This window comes from Delphinapterus leucas, chromosome 6 (assembly GCF_059928025.1).
Source record: "Delphinapterus leucas isolate spDelLeu-1000000601 "Yukka" chromosome 6, BTC_Dleu_Yukka2, whole genome shotgun sequence".
In the NCBI taxonomy this organism is placed as follows: Eukaryota; Metazoa; Chordata; class Mammalia; order Artiodactyla; family Monodontidae; genus Delphinapterus; species Delphinapterus leucas.
Window position 1 is genome coordinate 89,850,026 of NC_143134.1, and position 25,801 is coordinate 89,875,826.

At 44.1% G+C, this 25,801-nt stretch overlaps 2 protein-coding genes and 1 non-coding gene across 5 annotated transcripts in view; 2 read left to right on the forward strand and 1 right to left on the reverse strand.

Annotated features, from left to right (window-relative positions):
* Nucleotides 1-17,283, forward strand: part of GRHPR (glyoxylate and hydroxypyruvate reductase) — an 82,824-nt gene extending 65,541 nt beyond the window's left edge. Inside the window, exon 11 of the mRNA XM_089913419.1 lies at nucleotides 15,922-17,283. Coding sequence (XP_089769545.1) covers nucleotides 15,922-15,956 — 35 coding nt within the window. The 3' untranslated portion in view covers nucleotides 15,957-17,283. The remainder of the gene's footprint in view (nucleotides 1-15,921) is intronic.
* ZBTB5 (zinc finger and BTB domain containing 5) lies at nucleotides 17-25,395 on the reverse strand. Of its 3 annotated transcripts, XM_089913413.1 has the most exons (4): nucleotides 25,171-25,354; nucleotides 2,087-3,996; nucleotides 931-1,049; nucleotides 17-263 (listed from the first exon to the last, which is right to left on the reverse strand). In XM_089913413.1, exons 2-4 carry the CDS (start codon nucleotides 3,990-3,992, stop codon nucleotides 177-179), a joined length of 2,112 nt encoding a protein of 703 aa, XP_089769539.1. In that variant the 5' UTR covers nucleotides 3,993-3,996; nucleotides 25,171-25,354; the 3' UTR covers nucleotides 17-176. The 3 variants fall into 3 exon arrangements, with proteins under 3 accessions (XP_089769539.1, XP_089769540.1, XP_089769541.1); XM_089913414.1 differs by lacking the exon at nucleotides 25,171-25,354 and having other exon boundaries at nucleotides 2,087-4,179; XM_089913415.1 differs by lacking the exon at nucleotides 17-263 and having other exon boundaries at nucleotides 939-3,996; nucleotides 25,171-25,395.
* On the forward strand, nucleotides 16,505-16,611 carry LOC115803853 (U6 spliceosomal RNA). The gene has a single exon (XR_004024648.1). It is a non-coding gene; the product is annotated as a U6 spliceosomal RNA (small nuclear RNA).
* Nucleotides 25,396-25,801: the final 406 nt, after the last annotated feature.

Consider the following 25,801-nt stretch of genomic DNA (forward strand, 5'->3'; position numbering starts at 1 on the left):
CCTCCTCCTCAAGGTGGAATGGGAGGAGGGCTGCCACTGCTCTCCGGGTGCCACCGATTCCTCTTCCCAAGCCAGGCAGGGCCTCTCTCGTTCTCCACGCTGACCCACCTGCCTCCCAGGGTTAATCTCACGAGTCACTGGTCCCCACAGAGGGGTGGATGTGGAGCCTCCTCACATCAAGTCAGAGCATGACTGCTAACAATTCGCCACACACAGCTGAACCTCACAGGTGATCCCACAGCCTCCAGCCGTCTCCCCCACATCTGAAAGGAGAGGAATCAGAGGTTTCCCTTTTGGTTTTCCTCCCTGGGAATCAGTTCATAGGAGATGCTAAGCAACGAACATTGTAAGTTTATCCACAGACAGATGTGTAACTGCGTACGCTAGATTAAGTGGAGAAAACACTCGCTGATTACCTTTCTTTCTAAACAAAGGTAAGAACTGAAGGATTTCACTCAATTATGCACAATGGCTTGTGTCTAAAAAAGCTGTATAAAAAATGAACTCATGTTCATGCATGAATTAAACTGACTTCATGAGCTCTATAGAGACACATTAACCTGTGCTTTTCCCCTGGAAGCTCATGAGCCAGGGCTCAGCCTGACAGCTGCTACCAAGAGCCCCAATGGCACAGGGTCAGAAGACCACAGGTGGGGCTGGGGAAGAGAAGCAGTGGGGTCCAGGGAGGCCCAGGGCAGTCACCCAGATGTCTCCTCAAACTGTCTCAGATGCTGCTTGGTGACTTCTATGCTCTGGGCTGCCCAACCCATTTAATTTACCCATGAATACTGCTGCATTTGGATTTCAAACATTCAGTATTGGGTTGGGGCAACAACAAAAGTTCAGGGTCTGTACTTTAAAACGATAGTATAGAACAGTAATAAAACCCACGATGGAGGGGGGTTGATTTCACTTTTGGTTAGTTTTTACCTGAAAACAGTAATCTAGGCCCGGGAAAGATGCCATATGTGGCATGAATGTGAAGAAGTGAAGCAGACAACGGGTTTGTCGTTGGGTGAGATGTGTCAGGCTGCACCAGCCCCCGAAATCTGCACGGAACAAAGGGTAAATGCGCCATAAAAGATCTCACTAAACAGGACTCCACACCATCAGAACAAAGACAAACACTAGCTCTTTTCTGACTTCCAAACATGGAACTGTAACATATATATTACAAGTTGGTTAAAATACTGCTAAAACAGCACATACAGAAACAATACCTTACTTGTTGCTCCCTATAAGTACATACTCCTTTTACAACTTTGTTTTTAAAACCAGGAAAAATTGTTAAAACATCTATGTAACAAACAGTGATGTTTTCAAAAGTATATATACACCTAATAGTCCAGAGAATGCTCGCTCTGGACCCAGTGTCAGCACCATGAAAGTGCAGTGTCTGTGACTGCAAATCAGACAAAAATAAAAAATACAGTATTTTCTGAAGCCTAGGACTAGCTCATGATAAACTTTAAAGCATTTTTGGCAGACAGGTATGTCCTCAAGGGCCTTCCTTTTAGACAGGCACAAAGTTGCCACTGGTTACACTTAAGTTTATCTTGCATCGCTGTACAGGTATATAATCTCATCAGAAGGTATATAGGAAATTTAAATGCTTCAGAGTTTTACAAAAATTGCTAAAAAAAACTTTTGCACTTCAATTTTTAATTGTCAAATGTGCCACTGTTAATGACATCAATTCCAAACTACTTTCTGACTGCATTACTCAACCCTAAGGAAGAACTTGGTTTCAGGGATTGGATCCCTTCTCTGAAAGCGTACATTTCACTCAGAAATGTAGCAGTACAAGCACTACACCTATTAATTCTCCATTTATTAGTCATCGAAATTTGCATGAGCCATTCGCAGCCTGAAGCCTCAAACCCAACGGCATTAACCACCAACCAAGAGAGACTGTAGTTTAGGTCCTGATACTGGCCTCAGCATTATCTCAAGAGGTCGGGTTAGAGCAAAGTGCTGGGAAGGTTGCTGCTCTGCCAGCGCAGGCAGGTGGTCTTTGAGTGTTTGTACAGGTGGCTGGACTGACTGAACCTCTTGCCGCACTTGAGGCAGGCGTAGGGTTTTTCACCTGTGTGAACACGGATGTGCTTCTTGCAATCTGTCAAGGTCAGGAAAGTCTTGCAGCAGATTTTGCAGGCATACTTGCGAGCCCCCTCTACGACTAAGACATTGTGCTCCGATAAGGCCTTCTTGCACTTTGACAGGACGTCAGCAGATGCCCTCGTCAACTGCGGGGGGCCAGGCTGCGAAGGGTGGCCATTTTCAAATGAGGATGTGGCCGCGTTCATCATTAGCTGGGAACTGGCAGAGTTCTCTGGGATCTGTGAGCTCCTGACTGACGTTACCACTGGCATTTTGGGAGCTATGCGGCGGTAGTATGGAAAGTTACTGGCTCCACCTCTGGGGGAGCTCATCATTACCCTGGAGAAGGAGGAATGCAACCCCAAACCAGACCTGGAAAAATCCATCCCAAACTGTTCTCCTCCTTGGTAGCCTGAGGTCTGCACACATGGCAGGCCCATCACTTCCTGCATAGGCCTGACGAAGTGAGCATCTGTGGGCTCGCTGAACGGGTTCTCCATGTGAGAGCCAGGGGCTGAGGAGGGCCCGCCTGCAGGCCCAGCCTCTGGACTCAACAAATAAGGGGCCTCCCCCTCCAGCCTGCAGTCACTAGTGGTGTTTGGGATATTATCGTCATTGTTCTGATTTGCACTAAAGTTACTTCCTCTGCTCTTGTTAAGAAAATTTGAAATGCTAAAAGTGGATTTATGTTCTAGGTTATTTGTGACTTCCAAAATATGGATGTCTCCTACCCGGTCAGTACTAGACTGGGGATCTGAAAAACTCCGGTCGCTGCTCTCGGGGCTGAGGTCTATCTTCTCGGCACTGACCACCACTCCCTCCACCTCCACCGATTCGCTGCCTTCCGCTTGGGAGGTCACGTCGCTCACTTCATCCTGAGGCTCAGGAGAGCTCAGGGGCTCAGATTTAACCACCACTCTCATGTGCTCCTTCTCACCAAGGCCAGCCTCAGGGTTTTCACACTGAAAACCACTTTTCTCAGGTGTGGCTTCCTGCTCAAAACTAGCCTCGACCTGAGTGGCGCGGGAGGCCATGGAGAGCTGGGTCACGTTGCCGGTGCTGTTGTCGGACTGGCTGGGCACCTGGGCATCTTCTTGAGCACCAAAGGGCCGGTCAAATATGATGGCGCTGTCGTCCTGGGTGTCGGTCATCCCGTCAGCTTTAGGGTTATCCACGATCTTCAGAGAATCTGGTGAAAAGAACTCCTCCCGAGAATGAACCCCCGGCCCATTCTCTGGCGTAACGTCAGAGATGGCAGACTCATCTAGGGTGGGTCGGAGCCGCTGTCTGGCCCGCTCCTCTGCAGACTGCTTGCGCTTATGCAGGCGTCTCATGGGGAAGGGTGTCCGCTGGTCCAGGTTACTGCGCATCGAGGAGCTCATGGGGGCCGGCTGCTCCTCACCACTCTGGCTGGAATTGAGGGCTGAGCTCACGATGCTCAGTCCCAGCTGCTGCAGCATAAAGGAGCGCTGCATGCGGGCGCTCTGCTCCTGAACGCGCTCGGTGGGGGGAGACATGGGCAGCGTCCTTGTCGTTAGGTAATGTTTACATGCCTTAACAACAGAGTTCAAGTGCAGGTGAGAGGCTGCCAATAAGACATCCATAACATTGCTCTCCCCCAGCATGAGGGTGGAGGTATACATCATGTCAATCAGTGCGGCAAAGGCCTCCGCTGTCACTACCTCGCTATCCAACTGGATCATGTTCATGGTCTGATCTCCCTCTGCCACAGAGAACAGGGCTCGGAAATGTGTACTGCATGCTGCTAGGACCGAGCGGTGGGCTTTGAAATGTCTGTTCCCCACTACAATGACACAATCACAGAGCTGGCCGTGAAGTCTCTGGTAGTTCAGCTGCTGGAAGATCTGTTCAAAGTGGCCAGGAAAATCCATGATCCTATAAAAAAAAAGAAAGTGTTAAGACGCAGAAGAGCTTAAGTCAAAGGGCACAGAGGGTGCGACGACAAGAGAGGCATGGGGACTTCCCTGGTGGTCCAGTGGTTAAGACTTCGCCTTCCAATGCAGCGGGTGTGGGTTCGATCCCTGGTCGGGGAGCTAAGATCCCACATGCCTCGCATCCAAAAAACCAAAACAAAAAAAAGAAGCAATGTAACATTCAATAAACACAAAAAATGGTCCACATCAAAAAAAAAAAATCTTAAAAAAAAGAGGGAGGCATGAATGACCAAGCTTGGACCTTTCAAAGCTCGTGATGTTTCTGATGGTGGGCACGCAGACTAAACACCTGTCCAATAAGGAGCAAATGCTGATTCGGCTAACAGCCCTGGAAGCCTGCACACACACACAGATCAGCTACAGGCTGTTTACAGCCTCCCCTTCACCCTTACATGACCCACTTTTAACACTTAGGGTCCATGTTAGAAAAGACCAGTGTGTGGGTGATGCAACATCTATCTATACCTGAGAAGTCAGAGTTCTGCACTCCCTGAGGACAATAAATAAACTCCAAGAAATTATAAAGAGTCTTTTAGCAACCTTAAATAAATAAAAAGGGCATATCAATATTAGTGGGGAAGATTTCCAGTTATAGATGGTAGTAGATTGCACTCATGCATTCACCCTCTCCACCCTTAAAGTTTTTTGGTTTTGTTGTTGTTTTAAAGGTAAAAACCCACAAGGGAAAAAAGAATGGGAAAGAAATATCAATAGCATTTTGGAAGCTGGTGAGCAGGTAAACGAATACATGCTGACTGACTTAGCATGCCCAGAAAGCTGAATCCTAAACTGGCAGTGGCTAAAACAACCTGACATATATAAACCCCCACCCACCCAGAGGCTCAGAACTGGCTGCCAAGGTGCCAGGGGAAGTGGAGTGAAGATGATGTCAAGACAAGGGGACTGGCTGGAAGTCTATTCGATAAAAAAATAATCTAATGGACGTTCCACACCTGTGGCACAGAAAAGGTAAAGCTATAGAGACAGAGAGTAGATTAGTGGTTTTCTGGGACCGGGGTTGGGCTCGGGGCAGGACGCAAGTGGGAAGGGGGACTTCTGGGGGCATGATGGAAATGTTCTAAAATTGGGGTATGATGACTACACATCAAATTCTCTAAAAGTATTTGAACTGTACACTTAAAACAAGGAATTTTATGGTATGTACACAGACCTCAATAAAGCTCAATAAATTAAACTTCGAAAAAAAGAAGAAGAAAGAAAAACAGATGAACAAGCTCCAAAACCATCTGCTCAGACTCCATTTTCACCTGTAGGGCTTCTATACAGCCAACCCAACCGACTGCTTAGAACATCACATGTATCTTTGGTGATACTACAGAATTACTAGGTTTTTCTCCCCCTTAGGTGTGATAATGGCATTCTGATTTTTTTTTTCAAGAGTAGTTTTTAAAGAGATAACATACTGAAATACTTACAGATGAAATGACATGATGTCTAGCATTTGCTTCAAAAGCTTATTTTTTGTACATTTGAAATTTTTTATAAATGTTAAAATTTAAAAAGGGAATAAAGAAGAGACCGCATGGACTATGGGTGGATCACTTTCCAAAGCTGAGTTTGGAATCATTACATAGCTACATCTTCATCTCTGGGACTCATCAGCAACAAGAACTTGCTTGTCCTCTCCTAAGAAACTGCTGCACTTCCTAGGAACCACAGGACTGCTCATTCAAAGTCTAACTCCTTGACTAGTGCGCATGACACACTCTCATTGTATGGTTAGAAAACAGGGTCAATAACCCCCAAAGTGGCGCTGCTCTGTGCCTTCTGCCCACAGACTGTAGAAGCTGAAGGAGCCACAAAGTTTAAAACCCTGTTTTATCCTCTCCAGCCAAGGAACCTCTGGTCCTCTGGGAGGGAGGGAGGCATAATCTAATGGTTACACCCCAGGATACAAACATGCAGATAGACAGTCGTGCCTGGCACTAGAGATAAAATGATCAACAAGACAGATCCATCTCTGCCCTCAGGAGTGACAGACTAATCAACATTCAAATACAATAAAGTATTGCAAGTGCTGTGGTAGGAAGTACAAGGTGCTACAGGAGACAAAGAAAGGGCGCCTGCCTCTGAGGGGGTGTGGAAAGCCTCTTCGGGAAAGAAGCCAGCAGTCCCCTGCTGGGCTCTGGTGGCTGAACCAGAGAAACTCTGTACTCAGGACACGAGGCTGCGACGAGCTGCTACAACCCACAGCTGGAGCATGAAGTTAAAGTCCGCACTAGAAGGTAAGACATTCCACCCACCCCACCCACCAATAGAAGACTAGCAGCCCAGGGTTCAAATACCCAGGGAATCCCTCCAACAGACCACTTGGGTCCCCATCAAACTTCCCTACAGTGAAGCCCACCAGTCCTCAAGGCCCATTCACTCAGCTTCCAATCAGTCAGGTAGAAGCACCACAAACTGGAGGGGAAAAATCCCTAACATTGAAACCGAGTGCGGCCCTATGGGGCTCCCAGGCACGGAGGCTTTTTTGTCCCCCATTTCTTGTAGGCAAAACTCCAGCCTCCATGACCTTCCCTGAGTTCCAAAGGGCAGATTCGAACAGTTGCTAATCAAGGGAGGAGCAGCCACAAAACCACCTGAGGCAAGATTAAAGGGACCGGAGAAGATTAGGAGACCGTCTGAGACCCTGCACACATCCTAATCTTGTCAGCAACCCCATCCTTTTGAAACTCTGCAGAAGAAGAATGCAAGACTGTTACTGCCTTCGTCCTTATTGCATACCCCTGACCATGAGCCCCGACTATAAGACCTCTCCCTATTCCCCAGGGAGGGGAGCACAGTTCTTGAGGTGCTAGCCTACTGTGTTCCCTCTTCGCCTGGCAAAGAAGTAAAGGCACTCTTTCTTTCTCCTCCATAACTGTCTCAGTATTTCTGTACAGCATCTGTGCACAGACAGCCAAGATTTTGGCAACATGAAAGACAGAGCCCTAAACAAACAAACAAAAAGCATCTGGAAGAAACAGAACTAAGGGCGAAAAACACCTATAATTAACATCCTCAGAGAGCTAAGATACGATATCCATGAAACAAGAAGAGAATGTTTTTAATTTTTTTTGAAAAGAAATATTCCAGAAACAAAAAAAAGTATTGGAAGTTTAAAATTGCAAAAAAAATTTTAAGTTACTAGAAGGGTTGGAAGATAATAATATGGCTGAGGAAATGTCACAGACAAGGCAAAGGAGAAATAAAAGTGAATGAACAAGAGAAAAAAAGAATTAACGAAGCCCAAAGTCTGAATACAAAAAGAGAAAAGACAAAATGGGGAGAATGATAACAAAGAATAATTCTCAGAACTGAAGAAGTTACTTATTCACACTAAAAAGGTCCACCAAGTGCTCAGCAATATGAATGAACAAATCCCCACACCTGGCTCATTACAGTGACATTTTAAAACACCTGGGATAAAGATCTGGAAAGTTTGAAGTGGGGGGAGTTAACAAAGAATCAGGAATAAAACTGGCATTAGACTTCTCAAAAGCAATACTGGAAGGTAAAAGGTTCTTTAAAATTCTCCGAGAAAATTACTTCCAACTTAGACCATACCCAGTCAAACATCAATTGTAAGGGGAGACTACGGCATTTTCCAGACAAGCAAGAACGCAAAAGTCTACCTCCCACATATCCCTTCTCAGGAAGCTATTAAACCTTGTGCTTCAGGAAGCTGGGAATAAACCAAGAAAAGGAAGATGAAGAATATAGGAATTGCACACGCATCCTAGAAAACAGGCAAAGAGAATTTGAAAGATGATGCTGAAGCCTGAAATGAGAGCTAGGCAGCAGGACTGGGGAGCAGACTGGAGCAGGAATATGAGGGACTCCAAGGAGTTCCCCAAGGGAAAAAAGGAATGGAGAGATCACATGACATAGTTGAGAGCGCTAAGAAGTTAACAGTTCCATGAAAATGTGAAGATAGGTCATAAAAAAACAAGAAGAATTTTATTTTATTTTATTTTTTTGCGGTACGCGGACCTCTCACTGTTTTGGCCTCTCCCGTTGCGGCACATAGGCTCCGGACGCACAGGCTCAGTGGCCATGGCTCACGGGCCTAGCCACTCCGCGGCATGTGGGATCTTCCCGGACCGGGGCACGAACCCATGTCCCCTGCATCGGCAGGCGGACTCTCAACCACTGCACCACCAGGGAAGCCCAAGAAGAATTTTAAATGGGACAGTTATTAACTCCAGGAAGAATACATGGTTGTTTAGTTGCCGTACCCTATGTGTTTTGTTTACAGAGTTATAATAATGTTTACAGAGCCAAATTTGAGATACTGGAAGGGTAAGGGAAGGCCAATACGTGTGGGGGGGGGAGGCAGAGGAGAAGTGGTGTAAGAAAGTTAAATTCTCATCTTCCCTATTAGTCAAGAAATGCTGTCTTAAATACTACCTCAAGAAATAGTAATATAAGAACGCTGTTTGGAAGTACAGAAAGCAGTAGCAGACGAAACAACTAAAACAAGTGAAAGTGGCTGCCTCTAAGGAGGGGGAATTTGGAGGGGAAAAACGGGGGACAGAAGACTGCTATTTTTTTAGCTCTAAACCTAATGGAACTATGTGGCTTCTAAAATATAAATACATACATATATTTAACTTTTATAAAATAATTTTGGGGTTTTTTTTTTTTTTTTTTTTGCCACACCACATGGCTTGTGGGATCTTAGTTCCCTGACCAGGGATTCAACCCACGCCCTCAGCAGTAAAAGAACAAAGTCCTAACCACTGGACCGCCAGGGAATTCCCAATATTAAATGAAATTTTAAAAAACATGGTAGGGCTTCCCTGATGGCACAGTGGTTGAGAGTCTGCCTGCCGATGCAGGGGACACGGGTTCGTGTCCCGGTCCGGGAAGATCCCACATGCCGCGGAGCAGCTGGGCCCGTGAGCCATGGCCGCTAAGCCTGTGCGTCTGGAGCCTGTGGTCCACAACGGGAGAGGCCACAACAGTGAGAGGCCTGTGTACCTCAAAAAAAAACAAAACAAAACATGGTAGATCCTTGACATTCTAAAGGCATACACCCTGAGATCTTTGCACATCTCCAAATTCACAAGTACCATTATGGCACTTCACAAGGATTACTGCAAGCAGAAGGCCACATGGATGCCAAGCTGCACACCAGGCTTGCCCACTTGCTTTAGTGGCCCAGCCCTACAGAGCAGGCCAAGTCATGACTGAGTGAAATGACAAGTGACCACAGAACACACGCCTTCAAGATCCCTGGAAAATAACAAAAATGACAAACTCTAAATCCATAAAAACCAAAGGTCTACAGTACCAACTCAGAGTATTAAGCACAGGCCTTTGCTGCACCTGGAAAGTTACAAATGGATGGTAAAATGCCTCAAAGCAGGGGCCACGTGTTGGCCTATTCTTTTACCTCCTGTGTTTTTTCAGCTTTTGAAGAGTTTCCAACAACAAAATACATCACTAAAACACGTACTTTCCTGCTGCCCCCTTCTTGCTTTATCAAGATTCCCTGCTAGGAGTGAAGGGCCAACAATGGCAAGCAGCAGCACATGCACCCCTGACCCCACCCAATCAACCAGGGACCACAGAGCTCAAGGCTTTGGGGAGATTAGACAAAATGCAATTATTGCTCACAAGTCTATAGCTCCTGACTTGGAAAGTAAACACGTATAGTAGTAAGTGTCAAGTTCCAAGGAGGCGATTATTTTATAGCGGTAACAGGGAAGAAACATTCTGGTTCAAGAAACAAAAGAAATAAAACGAGTTGTCTCAGGAAGCTGTACCAGCCTCAGAGTCACTCTGAGAACTAAGAGACCATGTCAACTGGAGCCTTGTTAGGTTAAAGCAAGCAGCACCAGGCACTGAGTTTATTGCTTTCTCTCCTACTGTGGAGACTGGAACCAATGTTGTAGAACTGTTGCAGTGCTGACAGTAGTAGTAATAATAAAACAATAGTGACTACTGTTAGAGAGTCTTCTATGTGCTAGTCATTGTGTTACGTACTTTTTATTTATATTATCTCTAATCTCCAAAACAACCTTGTCAGGTAGGGCTTACTATTCTGACTTAACAGATGAGGGGAACATAAAAGACTAACTTCCCAAATAAATGGTATTTTAATGGAGCATTAAATGGGCATTCTGTCTAATGTCCTTCTTCAACAAGCAGCAGAAATATGATCATCTGAAGAAAAACAGCCTCCTTATTTTTTGTAATGTCAGTTATCTTGAGTATAAGAGAAACCACCACTCTTTTCCACAAAAGGTCATTCACTAAAATGTCAAACTCCTAATATTCAATCCCCCTTTCTATAGAAAGGGCATAAGTAGCAAGGAAATTGTGGTCTCAAAAGCACCATTTTGAGGAGATTCCCAGGGCCCAGAAACCTATGAGAAGAGACTACTGAGGTAGCTAAATATGACCCCAATGAAAACAGAGGTTTAAATAATGTTGCAAAATAGGTAAACAGTTCATATAACTTCCTGTCATCCTAGAGATTGTCAGCCCTACACTAGATGCCCTGACACAGTCCTTGAGATCAACTCAAGTTCTCCAGGCTCTTCTCCAAACACTTTAGGGATGCCTGGAATGTCCCGCTATGCCTTATTGTCAGGCCTTCATCAGGGCAGTACAAAGGCTAAGGATTCCTTTCTTCTTAAGGGGGCCTGGAAGTTGTGAAACTAAATGGTGACATTAGAGATGATCATCAAAACCTGGAGAAACACTTATTCTCTTAGTAACTGTGTTGAATTATCTGTTTAGACATAACTCCAAACTAATTTCTCCTTAACGGCAGTATTCTTTCATCTTAATATCATTTAATCAATTTATGATCATTTAGATTAGCAATAGAAATCAAATCCACTAATATAAAAGCTAATTTTAGCCATAAAACTGGCCAATTAGATTATTCAACTGCTCCTTCCAATATATCCAGAGTGTCAGAAAACACTTCAGGGTAAGTCAGAGCCCTTAACTGGATACAATCAGTCCACTCAACTGATTTAAGGAGAAAGGGATTTATGGTAAAAAGATGTTAGGAAGCTCACAAAATCTCCAGGAGGGTGGGAGAGTGATACAGGAATGCCCCAGATCACCCAAGCACATCGTGGAAATCATTACTGCCACTACTACCTCTACTTTCCATGGATCCTGCTCTGGATTAGCTGCCCAGAAGAGAGCTGCCATTGCACCTTCTACACCAGCACAGTCCAATACAACTTCCTAAAATGACAGAAATCAACAGCATAGTTGCTATGCTGTCCACTAGTCACATGTGTTTACTGAGCACTTGAAATGTGGCTAGTGTGACTGAGGAAATGAACTTTTAATTTTATTTAATTTTAATTAATTTAATGTCTACTGGATTGGACAGAGTAGTTCTAAATGCTCAGTATTGTTCCATATTGCTCACATCTGCATCCAGACCCCACTCAGGTACCTACGACCAAGGGAACCTAGTTCTCACATCTGCCCTGTAATGATGATTCTACCTTGGGAAATGGGACACACAATTTGCAGGCTCTCCAAATGGAAAGGTGGGGGTGTTCAAAAGGCTGGACAGCTGCCAGTGACAAACAGCCACTGTAACATTCCTCTGACAGTTAGAGCCCCTCCCCATGTATGTGATGGGTAAATGGCTTTGGAAATGCATAGCTTTTTTGGGCAAGAGGTGATCGTGCCGAAAGTGAAAGAGAGAACCAAAATAACAGAAGGCCAAAGATCTAGTATTGTAGTACACGTGCACTGGCAGTGCAGACATCTTCAACTAGCATTTATTGAGCCCTTCCATAGGCTGTGATGAGGAACTAGGGTAAATTTTTAAAAGCTCTAGGGAATTTAAAACAGAACATTTAAAAACACTTATTTGTTAATTAATTTTTAAATAAAAATAAACAATGACAGGGATTTCCCTGGTGGCACAGTGGTTAAGAATCTGCCTGCCAATGCAGGTGACATGGGTTCGAGCCCTGGTCTGAGAAGATGCAACATGCCATGGAACAACTAAGCCCGTGCACCACACTGCTGAGCCCGCACGCCTAGAGCCTGTACTCTGCAACAAGAGAAGCCACCACGATGAGAAGCCCACACACCGCAACAAGAGTAGCTCCCACTCAAAGCAACTAGAGAAAGCCTGCGTGCAGCAACAAAGACCCAACGCAGCCAAAAATAAATAATCAATTAATTTTTAAAAAAAGACCCAACGCAGCCAAAAATAAAATTTTAAAAAATAAAATAAAAATAAACAATTACATGTTAACTTTTATGAAAAATAACTATACCCCCCCCCGGAAAAAAATAATGAGAAGAGTGGCACTGTTTTACATTTTTGCATTAACAGAAGATAGCTGGATTCTCATATTTGCTTCTGCATTCAGGATTTTGCAATATCATACACGAGTGTACACTCGTGAAAGAATTAAGTGAAAAAAGCAAATAAGTCTTTATATCAATATGAAAATAGCTTTGACCTCATAGACTCCTTGAAAAACTCTCAGAGGTCCCTATGGGTCCTTGGACTATACTTTGAGAATAGCTGATCTAATGAAAATTCTAACTATACTGGGGGATGGAGGAATGTGGAGTGTGCATTGAAATGCACAGAGCAAAACCAGCAGAATCATAAGGAGAAATTAACAAACTCATAAAAAACAAAATTCTTATCTCTAACCAAGGGGAAGTCAATAGATAATGCCTAAACTGAAAAATTAAGAAGCTCCAAGCATGGCTTTTTACATATGTATATAAATATCAAAGGAATTAGTTAAGAGTTGAAAGTGGGGGCTTCCCTGGTGGCGCAGTGGTTGAGAGTCTGCCTGCCGATGCAGGGGACACGGGTTCATGTCCCGGTCCGGGAAGATCCCACATGCCGCGGAGCGGCTGGGCCCATGAGCCATGGCTGCTGAGCCTGTGCGTCCGGAGCCTGTGCTCCGCAACGGGAGAGGCCACAACAGTGAGAGGCCCGCGTACCGAAAAAAAAAAAAAAAAAGAGTTGAAAGTGGGAGTCTTGAGGAAGAGAAATGGGGAGCAGGGAGGCCAGGGCCTAGTATTCATCTTAAAAATCTGTGGAACTAAAAAAAAAAAAAACAAAAAACAATCTGTGGAACTATTTGATTCCTTAAGTGATGTGTACTTAGCAAACTACATATATATCTTTGGTAAAATTTCTTTTTAAAAATCTAAAGAGAGAGCCTGAACAGACCATAACTGGTCCCCACCGCCACACACACAATTAGAAAGAGCTGCCAAAGAATTACTTCTCCCCTGAAGAGGCACCAGCACCAAGTAGTTTTACAGGAAATATCTATTGAATGCTATGGAAAAGATAATTCCTATATTATTTAAACCATTTTAGGATAGAAAGCTTCCTATAATGCAATTTTAAATATTGATAAATAGCTATTATATCACATGCCAGGCAATGCAATTAAATACTGTAAATATTGGGACTTCTCTGGTGGTCCAGTGGTTAAGACTCGGTGCTCCCAATGCAGGGGGCATGGGTTTGATCCCTGGTGGGGGAACTAGGATCACGCATGCCACATGGCGCGGCAGGGAAAATAAATAAATAAATATTGACCAATCTTTCTGAATGGACTGGTGAGGATAAGTTATATATAGTGAAGGGCAACCTACTGCTGTCAGTGTACTGACTGACTTTTAAGAGAAGCTATTTAATATCCAGTAACAAGGGATTCCCTGGTGGTCCAGTGGTAAAGAATCCGCCTTACAATGCAGCCGATGAGGGTTCAATCTCTGGTCAGGGAATTAAGATCCCACATGCGTGGGGCAACTAAACCCTCGCGCCACAACTACTGAGCCCGCGCACCTCAACGAGAAAGCCTGTGTGCCACTAACTACAGAGCCCACGTGCCCTGGAGCCTGTGCACCACAACTAGAGAGACAAAACCTGCACGCCACAACTAGAGAGAAGCACGCATGCCACAACAAAAGATCCTATGTGCTGCAACTAAGACCCAACACAGCCAAAAAAAATAAAAAATCCAGTAATGCATGCATAACTCAATTAAAGTAAAAATGGAGCCATGAGTTAAATGAAACGAGGAATGCAGCTGACTCACTAACGTGATTGTTAATATATGTTCTGGCCATCCCAAAGTGCCACAAGTCAGTATTCCAAGAATGAAATGGAAACAGTAGGGCATTACTGTGATGCCTCAAAGTGATTCCAAAGACTATGAATATGAAAAAGGCTTAGTGTCATACTGTCTTAGGGTCTGCTTGTGGGAAACCCTACCTAAGAGGATTCAAGTACATCTGACTTATCAAGGAAGTGCTCCCAGGAGAAACTGGGAATGGGAAGCAGTAGAGAGAAGCAGCAGCGGCCAAGCAAGGGAGCAATCTGGGGCAAAATCCCAGCTTTAGCCTGGTCCAGCAGGGGAACTCTGGAGTATAAGTAACTGAGTTTGAGCTGTCTCAAGGCAAGGGAACTGGTCTTTCACAGCCCTTGCGTTGGTCAGTCAACAGCTAAGAACCTCTCCAGGGAGATGGAGCACTTCAAGCTCTCTGGGCCTATGCACAAAGTGAAGCCAGTCACTCAAAGACAGTCCTCAAAAGAGTCACAGACACGAGCCATTAGAAGCAAAGATTCACTCAAAGTTGCATAACTGGTGCACAGAAGCAGTAAAAAGGATCAAGGGGATCTGGTCAGGGCACAGACAGTATCTGCTATGTATACTTGGTGATACTAAAGAATAAAGTGCTATGTAACCATATGGATAAACAGATGACACTGTCTGTTGTAAAGGATATTTTTGTAAACATACTTAATATGTTTTATCCCCAATCTCCCACTGCTGTCCCCAAACTATTATTAGGTCAATGAGAAATCCCAATTCCTTTCTTTGATTCTAAGAGGCCACTTAGCATTAAGAGGCCCCATTGTAGTAAAAGTTAGTAATCACTGTTTTAACAAGTCATTAACAAAATAATTTACCATAACATACTTTCTTAATTGAGTTTTCTGGGATAACTAAAGAAATTTAATTAATTTGGGTATTAAAATACAGCTAACTGTAGTTATGATGGTCTGTCAGTTAAGGCCTTGTACACAACCAACAGCACTCAACTCTGGTTTACTTGAGTGAAAGCCATCTGAGAGCTCAAAGACTTGGGAGGCTGAAGAACCAGACAGCAGGAGCTTGGAAGGGCTAGGAAGCAAAATCCACAGTCACACTGGTACAGTAGAAAGGGTCTCCTTGGGCTACTGCCCCTGCAATAAATGGGCTCCAACAGTTCCCTCAGTTATGGACATCACATGCTCAAGATTCAAAGTTCCAGGGAGAGCTTCTAATATAGCTGAACTTAGGGACCCACCCACCCCTACCTGTGATTGTGCTGGGGAAGAAAGAGGAAGGATCTATTTTTCCTTCTGTGATGGAAGGCTGATTGCTGATTTATCCACCTAACAAGATTATACATGAAGGGGATGGAGATAATTCACAACAAAGAAATCAGAGTGCTATTAGGAAGAGAGAAAGAATGCTGGAGAATTTTTTGGTGATACTATGTGATACATTAGGCAACAAAGAAACTGGTCAATATAAGGACAAGAACTGGCATAGCCTAATTTATATTTCATGTTCTTTATAAAAACTGGTCACTTGAAATAAGTCAACGTGTATAGCAGATTGCATTTTCCAAGTTGGCTAGCCACATGAAGGTCTCCCATACTGCATGTTTTCTTACGATCTGACATCAACACTCCTCTCATGAAGAGGTGGGGGTCTACGTCCACTCCCCTTGAAGCCAGGCAAGTCTATGACTATGGCAAAAGTTACACTATGTGACTACTTGTGAGCTAGGTCATAAAAAGTGACACCGTTTTCACCTGGTCTTTTTGGCTTTCTCTTAGAACCCAACAACCATTCTGTGAGGAAGCGCAGCTGAAATCTAGTTGACAGTCAACACCTGCCTCCAGACATGACTTCAAGTTAACTTCAGCCCCACACACAATCTGACTACGTAACAGACCCCAAGAGAGAATCAGCTAGCTGAGCCCAGTCAACCCCTAGAACTCTTAGAGATAATAATAAAATGCTTTTTGTGGTTTTAAGCCATTAAGCTTTCCAGTGATTTGTTACATAGCAATAAATAACTGAAACAATGTAAAACTTGTTAACATCGCCCCACAAATCAATATTCAAATACTATCTCCAAGGGACACCTTTTTTTTTTCTTTTGGTCTGTCTACTAATGTCCTTGGGGTAAATCACTTTCTACCCATTCTTAGTCCAGCTGGAAAAGATCAGACTGCCCCCAAACCTCTGAGTTCCAGATGATCTTCGGTTCCTCCAAATGATCTAGAGAGGCCTGGCTAATTTCTTAACCACTTCCCTCGATTACAATGATTGTTTCAGAGATGGATATGTGAGCCAAGCCACGGCAATTAGAGTCTGCCCTGGGGACTTTTGCTGATACCATCAAGAAAGAATCTCTTGCTCCCTTCTGCACCACAAGTGCTAAAATTTGAACCATAAAGAGAAGATTAGCATGGCCCCTGCGCAAGGATGACAAGCAAATTCATGAAATGTTCCGTATTTCTCACTCACTGGGATCCTTATCAGTGCCAGTGTTACAGGAGAGAAATGATGGATTGACTGTTTCAAAAGAGAGAGCGAGAACAGAATAGAATAGATATTCTCTTCACCCAGATTGCAAGCTGTGAGAGAGATGTAAGTCTAACACTGATGGTGGCAATTTTTGCCTATCTGAGAATGAAGCCAACAAAGAAGGAAGCAATACCAAAGACAATGTCCTGATGACATCAAGACCATGGGATCCAGCCATGACTGTAGTTAGCATGACCCTAGGACCTTCTATTTCATGAGCCAACAAATTCCCCTTTTACTTTAACCTGGTTCATGCTGGATCTCTGTCACACAGTGAAGTTCAAATCGCAATCTTAAAAAAATCTAAACAACATGGCTATCTTGAAACAGTTTTGGATCTAGAAAGTGTATTTTTAAAATTCAGTTAGTTTGAGAGGTATGAAATGTGTTACTCTCCACTGTGATGGAAGGGAATCATGAATCAAGATCATGGTTATTCAAAACTCACAAGCATCTCTAGCAAACTCAGAGATCCAGTCTAAAAGCTATAAAAGAGTTCATGCTGAGAAGATAAGTGTTTTACCAAAAGCTGCCTGTTTGAAGCCTTCAAACCAAGGGGAAAAGCTTCAGGTCTCTTTTTCTTTTTTTAATAATTTTTAAAAATTTTTATTTATTTTTGGCTGCGTTGGGTTTTCGTTGCTGCACGCGGGATTTCTCTAGTTGCAGCGGGTGGGGGCTACTCTTCGTTGCGGGGCGCGGGCTTCTCATTGTGGTGGCTTCTCTTGTTGCAGAGCACGGGCTCTAGGCACACGGGCTTCAGCAGTTGTGGCTCATGGGCTCTAGAGCACAGGCTCAGTAGTTGTGGCACACGGGCTTAGTTGCTCTGCGGCATGTGGGATCTTCCTGGACCAGGGCTCGAAGCCGTGTCCCTTACATTGGCAGGCAGATTCTTAACCACTTAGCCACCAGGGAAGCCCCAGTTCTCTTTAAAAGATTTCAAAATGTGACTATGAGCCTATATGGCAGGAGGATATACAGCAAGTAATCTATCAATTTGTAACTTTGACCCAAAGCAAGTGTACACTACAATATTTTTTATGCAGGAACAGAGTTTTAGAAATTTGCAAACTAAATATAATTAAGAAAATACACTTATACCACTGCTTATTACATTAACATGAATAATCAAGAGTTGACTTTTCTCAAAAGATTTACTTTCCTAATAGTGCTTTACTTAGACTAATAAAAAAGTTCATTTGTGTTCTAGAGGAACAAGCCAGTTAATAGCACATTTTAAACTGTTTGACTTATATATTGACCTACCCACATGCTTTTCAATAATATACTTAGTTCATAAAGAAATGTACACCCATACTCAAACATCGTCTACAACATATCAAGTGATTTGCTGCTGGTCTGCCAGGCAGGACCTGCCAAGGCTACACCTACAAGAAGCATCTTAACATTCTAAGAACTCTTAACGTTCAATATCCCTAATCTAGATAAAACCCTAGCAGAAAAATAACTAAACAGAACTTTGCCTCCACTTGTAGAGATGACGTAAGTGAAAATAAATGTAAGAGAACAAAACTAGGCAAGGTCCCAGTCAAGCAGGCTAGGATTTTTGATGGGGTTACAAGTCCTGGAGTCCTAGAACATTCATCCATATTCTGGTCTGATCAACTAAGTGGGACTAGGTAGGCACACAGGCGCCCAAGGTTAACCCCAGCTACCACATCTGTCAGCATGACTAATTTTATAGTCTCTCTGGTTCTGCTGTGTCAGGGCAGCTCAGAAATTGGACAGATTAAGTGTACTAAAAAGGAAATCAGGACTTCCCTGGTGGTCCAGCGGTAAAGAATCTGCCTTACAATGCAGGTAACGCAGGTTTGATCCCTGGTCAGGGAACTAAGATCCCACATGCTGCGGGGCAACTAAGCCCACGAGCCACAACTACTGAGCTCGAGCACCTCAACTAGAGAGCCCACATGACCTGGAACCTGCGCACCAGAGCTACAGAGCCCACGGTGCCCTGGAGCCTGCACGCCACAACTAGAGAAAGAAAACCTGCACGCCACAACTAGAGAGAAGCCCACATGCCACAACAAAAGATCCTGCGTGCCGCAACTAAGACCCGACACAGCCAAAAATAAATAAAATAAATAAATAATAAATCTTTTTTAAAAAAAGGAAATCCATCAATGACTAAAAGTGAGCATGACTGGGGATGTCAAGCTAATGCCAGAAGCCCTTACCATCTCACCCTACCCTCCAGCTCTCCCACTTTACCAGCTTGTTTTCCAGTTCAAAATTCCTAGGGCTGGACTTCCCTGGTGTTGCAGTGGTTAAGAATCCGCCTGCCAATGCAGGGGGCACAGGTTTGAGCCCTGGTCCAGGAAGATCCCATATGCCGTGGAGCAACTAAGCCTATGTGCCACAGCTACTGAGCCTGTGCTTTGGAGCCCACGAGCCACAACTGCTGAGCCCGTGTGCCACAACTACTGAAGCCCGTGCACCTAGAGCCCATGCTCCACAACAAGAGAAGCCACAGCAATGAGAAGCCTGCTTGCCGCAACTAGAGGAAGCCCGTGCACAGCAACGAAGACCCAACACAGCCAAAAATAAATAAATACATAAATTTCTTTAAAAAAATTCCTAGGGATTAGCTGACCTAAAACTTCATAATTCAGCTTGAATAAGAAAAGTTATTAGTGACCTACTTATATTCTAGTGCAAAGTCAAAATGCTTCTACTAAAACTTCTTGTTGACTCCAGGGACTATAATTTCTCTCTCTCTTCCAAAGTGCCTGATATACAACTCAGTAAATTATCTTGAATGAATTTTGTATTTAGGTGAAATGTAACACCGTATTACCCAACAGTCATTTTTCTGAGAGTCACAACTATCCCTACAATCAGCCAAAAGCCAGAAAGAAAAAGTCTCAGAATATCCAAAATAAAGGTCAAAGCCTATGTATGAAAGATTTCCTCATAGGGAAGTACCTCAAGCCCTCACATAGTCTTTTTTTAATAATTATTTCTTAAATTAATTAATTAAGCTGCAAAAAGAGACAGCTGACGCACTAAGGGAAAAAAGGGGCCCAGCAGCACGTACTGGGGCTATTAGCCCTAAATTTTTACATATATAGAAAGCGCATGTATGTGGAATCTCTTTCTTTTTTTGTTTTGTTTCGGTTTCGGGGGGTGGTGGTTTTTTGTTTGTTTTTGGCCGCACTGCATGGCTTGCAGGATCTTAGTTTCCCAACCAGGGACTGAACGTGGGCCCTCGGCAGTGAAAGCACGGAGTCCTAAACACTGGATCGCCAGGGAATTCCCTGCAATCTCATTCTTTAAAAATATAGGATAAATGGGACTTTAGCGTAAAGGCAGCCTTTGATTTATACATATACTGTGTTACTCAAGTTTGCAAAATAAATCACTTAGCATTTTCTCAGCAATATTACCTTCCAAGACCACTCACAAAGTATGCCTTTAACCTGTTACTATGTTAGCAAACAGGTCAAAGCACCTGTGCAGTGTAAGTAACACTGCACCACACTTACCACTATACTTCGATTAGTTGGATGAAAGGGTTGAATGCCTACTAAGAGCGAGGTCCTGTAGGTATTTTACATATATTCTCTCTTATGGATGATGATCAAGCAGTGACTGTCTTCCCCATGCCTAGGGCCAACATCACCCAACTAGTACAGCAAGTGAAGGATAAGAGATATGATCCTAGGTCCATCCACAAAACTTCACTTTGCAGTAATGGGAGTAGCCCCCAGGAAGACATGGGCCCGGTGGCTGATGACAGGATATTCAGTGGAGAGACAGTAAGCAATTACTAGTGTGAGCAAAGGCTAGGAATAAGGATCAGGCAATTGGAGGGAATGAGGGGATGAAGCTGAAAAGCAGGGTCAGGGTCAAGGATTGGAACTGAGTGAAAAGACAGGTGTGTAAAATAACAGCTAAGGGAGTGAAAATTAGAGCAAGGATTCTGGAAGAGCTGGCAGGACGGGCTTTTCATCTCTTTTCTTCCTCAAATCCTCCCTTATTACCAATGCTACACGCCACCGCCACCACCACCACAGACCACACTGCCAAGCCTTCACCAGTGCTAACAGACCCCAGTTTAGAAGGTCAGCAGGATGCAAGATAAGCTTTGCCTTCTCCTCCCACTGCTCCTTACCACTGGCTCCTCCCAACCCTGCCTTCCATGAGGCTGGTGCCAAACAAGAATCAGGGAGCAGAGCCTTGGGGAGAAGAGGGGCTGGGTGACAGAATGCATTCCTGGTGGCAGGATCACCTGTAATAAGTGGAAGATCCTGGTCTGCCCAAACCTGTCAGGGAGGTGGTCAGCCAAGGTGGTGGCCCACCAGCAGAATGCCGTCTGATAGATGGGCATGCCCAAGACAGTCAGTTACATGAGAGTCTGACAGCACTGCACTTCAACTTCAAAATAATTTATGACAGGGGCTTCCCTGGTGGTGCAGTGGTTGAGAGTCCGCCTGCCAATGCAGGGGACACGGGTTCGTGCCCCGGTCCGGGAAGATCCCATGTGCCGCGGAGTGGCTTGGCCCGTGAGCCATGGCCGCTGAGCCTGCGCGTCCGGAGCCTGTGCTCCGCAACGGGAGAGGCGACAACAGTGAGAGGCCCGCGTACCGCAAAAAAATAATAATAATAATAATTTATGACAAACTTCACTGCTTTATCCTATTTAGAACTTTACACTTGCACTGTAACTGTTCTAGAAATTTCCCTGTCTCGGGTACTACATTTTCCTAAAACTTAAAATGACTAGCCAGCCAGCTGATTGTCCAGATAAAAGAACATCTGTAGCCACTTAACGCTCTAAAGAGCATACAAACTTCACAAAGGTACCCAAAAATCTATAGAAACCATCCATCAATGGCTTCTTTTAGCTGTTTATATATTTAAGACTATATTTTAACATCTGTTTTAAAAGCCTAAATATATTTTCCCTCTATTATTTAGAAAATGCTGCCTGACACACATCCCAGTTGCCTCCACCACACACAACCTTTTCAGCAATTTTTAAAAATAGCTTTTATTGCCTTGCACCCCTGACAGATCAAGATATGTATTTCTTAAGGAAAAAAACTAAACTTCTATCAAGAAGAAAGCCATGCTGAAGCATTGGAGACACAATTATTGATGGTGCCTTTCCAGGAGAGAAGATGAAAAATGGATTTAATTCATTTCTTATACCTAGTTTACCTTCAAAGTAGTATATTCCTTCACTTCTGAATCATTTATCAAACCAATAGTGTTCCGCAAGTGACTGATACTTCACCTGCTAAGTTGCTTTTGACATTCTACTCAAAATAAAATACAGTGTATGTTACTACATGTGTTTAGATTTTTGTACCATCTGTACATTCCTCTCAAAACTGAACCCCAGAACAGTGGGTTTTCTTCTCCCTGTCCTCCTTCCTCAAATCCTCTCTGTAGACTAAAACAGAAGGACTTGTATTTCAAAGACCTTTAAAATTGAAGGTCTTATATTTTTAGAGGAAGACAGCTGAGTAGATTTTAAATTATAACTAATTTAGATGTACTGAAAAATTAATTACACCAAGTTAACAATATCATGTATGGAAGAAAGGGGGGAACAATTCACCCTAATCATTTTAAACTTAAGCTGGAAATAAAGCATTTGTAAACTGTTATCAAGTATACAAGGTAACAAAACACCAAGTACAGTTTCCAAAAAGCAGACCCAGCACTCAATCATCCTTTAAAATTTGTCAAAGAAACAAAACAGTTCGTTAATTCCCCTCTCAATAAGGAAAAAATATTACTTCCAATAGGATTCCTTTCAATAGCAAACTTTCTTCAGAGTGCAGATTTGGAAAATTAATTGCTTACAATTAACAACGAATTAGTTGGATACAAAAGTCTTTTAATTGCAGCAAGTTTCATTAAATCTAAGATGCCAGTGATTATCAAGTGCAACATTATCTCATGTAACATTGGGGGGGAAAAACAATGCCAGTTAAGCTATGGTATAATGCTTACTTATGGCATCCTGTCCTCAAGATTAAAATGTGAACAAAATGTGGTTTAGAATCAAGGAAATACTGGAACCTTAAACATATCATTCAAGTATGTTAGAATATCACAAGGAAAATTATGTACAGATAAAATAATCTTAGATACTAAGACAGTAATCTATCTATATTACAATAAAATGTCAGTACTCCAACACAATTCCTAATCTGAGCAGTCAGAAAGATAAATCAAAGCTTTTAGTAAATAGATGTATAATTAATCAAATGAAAGGCACCTCCCAAAATTGGAATCTGGAGATTAAAAGCCACTGTTCAGTAATGACAATGATGAAAACAACTGTAAGAACAATAGTTCACTCAGAAACAGCTGGTCTTTTAGCATGAGTTCACCTCATACTTAGACAAAAGGTGTGGTGTGGTGTTACATTCCATCCCACCTGCTACACTAACAAAATTTGGCTCTACCAGACAACATCCATATTTGAGAAATGTTAAGTACAGTCAAAGAGAACTCATATGCTTAAAACTGACAAACAGGAAAAGTATTTGTTTACAACAAATTTATATTAAAAAAATAAAAGTTGAAGACTAACATGGAATCAATACCTTCGGTTTTTCTTTTCCCTTTCCAAGGAGAAACTGAGGCAGATTCAAGATTCTGTCAGCACTACAGCAAACTTTGTCATTTCTCACTGTACACAAGCTATTTTTAAGTCTTACCCACGCTAAAGAACTCCAATTCAACATAATTCATGCTAAATACTTTAAATACTAAACATTTACATGCATTTTGTATCCAACTGATTTTTTTTAAATAACTTCAACTACTTGTGATATAGCCTTACGACAAAGTCTCTTTTGAGAGCACTGACCCCTAAGCTTAGGAAAACACCCCACTCTAAGATGCTTTTCTTCCAAATCTTATCTCTTTCAGAATTTTGCTAGACACCTCAAATAGGAAGAATACAGCTTGCCAGTATCCCCAGCTAACTATACCATGTTTTGACACAACTTTTAGGAGAGAAAAAGCAAATCAAGAAAACATGCTGACTTCAGGACTCTTTAAAAAGTCCTGGTTCATTTACTTAGCAAAACGCAAGAGCCCGAACAGGTCCTCAACGAGTTAGTCTTACCTGGCAGGTCACCAAGCTGACAGTGGTGGTGAGGCCAGTCTTCCCAAGTTTTCTGGGATTTCCAGAAGGGACTAAAGTAATAGTAGGAGGCCTTCCCTTGGTTTAGGGGCTTTTCTCTAAAATTCTCTCTCCTCTCCCCACCTGGTCTTTTTCCCCCTCCGCTAATCCTTTAGCTTATCAACCTCACCACCAAAATCACAACACTGAATGCACTCTCCAGAAAACGGTGAGGCACCTAGCCCACCTTTTTTAAATTATCTAAGGCACAACAGCCCCTACAAGGATAACAAATCATCAGTGATGTCTAAGGCACAGCATTCTCTTCAACCTCTAAAGAAAGATCCTAATGTATGTAATATCTTCTACCTACTACAACTGAAAAGTGTATGAACATATTTCGGAAATATTTCTGCTTCAGTTCTTGAAGGTGAAGAGTTTCTTACTTCAATTCATTAAAATTAACCAGAACCCAACCATACTACTTAGTACTCAAGATTTCACTGCGCCTTTACCTAAAAATTTTCCTCCAAACTAAATATTTAGGATTTGAGTCCTATTCAGAAATTAGCTTCCACAGTACCCTCCACGATGCCAGAATGCACACTGACTTAATAACAAACGACCTTTTTTGGAAGAGAAGAAAAACTAACCTTCGACCCCCTTTAACTCACTGCCTAAGGTTAGTATTTAAGTATAAATCTGCGTGTCCTCCAAACAAGGGGAGGAGGGCAGAACGCTGTTCTTACCACTGCATCCCCCACAGCTCCTAGCACGAAGCCTGGAAGCAGAGGCCATTCAATAATAGCCTATAAACACTGTAGTCCTCTGATAAGTTGGGGCATTCCAAAACACTGGCTCCACCCCTCCAAGGGTCAGCCTCCAGTTCCCGATTCCAGACCGCCTCGGCCTTGCTCTGGTGTAAATGAAACCTCGTCGCTCAAACAGACACAGGATGGGGGCAAGAGAGCCACCCGACCCCATCCCGCAGATCCTCTATTCACCCCGCCAGGCTGTTGGTCCCAAGCCTTCCCCACCCGATCCCAGTAACCAACGTCGCCGGCCCGCAGATCCGAGGGGGCAAGAGCCCCGCCCCACCGGCTGGACCGACAGCCTGGCGTCAGGACACGGGGGACGCCTGCGCAGAAGAACACGCCTTCCACCCGCCTGGCCCCTCCGTTCCGAGGGTAACAATACCACCTCAGAAAGACTGACAAGGTAGGCGGGGGTGGGGGGATGGAGGGGAACCGGTACGCGTCTGCGCGCGCCCCGACGCCTGGACTAGACCCTGCTCGCGCCGCCCATCCAGCTCCCCCAGAGCCCAACTGTCTCCACGTGAGCGCGCCCGCGCGCGCCACCACGCCTCGCGCTGACAGGGTTGCCTCACCTGAGCCGGACTCCGCCCCCCTTCTCGCTGGAGGAGGCGGTGACCCTTCTCCGATCGGACCCGACAGTGTCGGAGGAGGCGGGAACGTCCAGACTGGCGCCCCAGTGATGGGATTTCCTCCCCCTTCCGCCCACCCCGCCTCTCGTCCTCCGGCTGCTTCAGCCCGTTCGCCGCCGCACTCTGAGAATACCACGGCAGCTGCCCACAGTAAACGGAAGTGACGCAACACGAGATCGCCTACTCCGCGGCTTTTCTCCTCCCCTCCGGCCGCGCTACAGCCAATCAGAAGCGGAAGCGGCGGGGCCAGGGTGGATGTGCCGCCAGCCAGCGCGCGGAATCCGGCGGAATTTATTCGGCCCCGGGAACACTGACCAATCCGCGGTCCCAGGAGCCTCGCTGTGTTTACTACCGAGCGAATCCGTGAGCCCTGCAGCCAATCACCGTATGCCTTACAACACGTAAAACTGTTATCAAACGCCTTTTAAAGCGGGATTTATCACTAAGCGACTCTAGGATTGGACTACAGAAAAGCGACTGTGTGCCGAAGCCAATCCAGACCCGCTGTGGTGGAGACCAGCGGGTTTTCCGCCTCATTCCACCAGTCACAACTACGACTGCCTGAGGTCTGAGC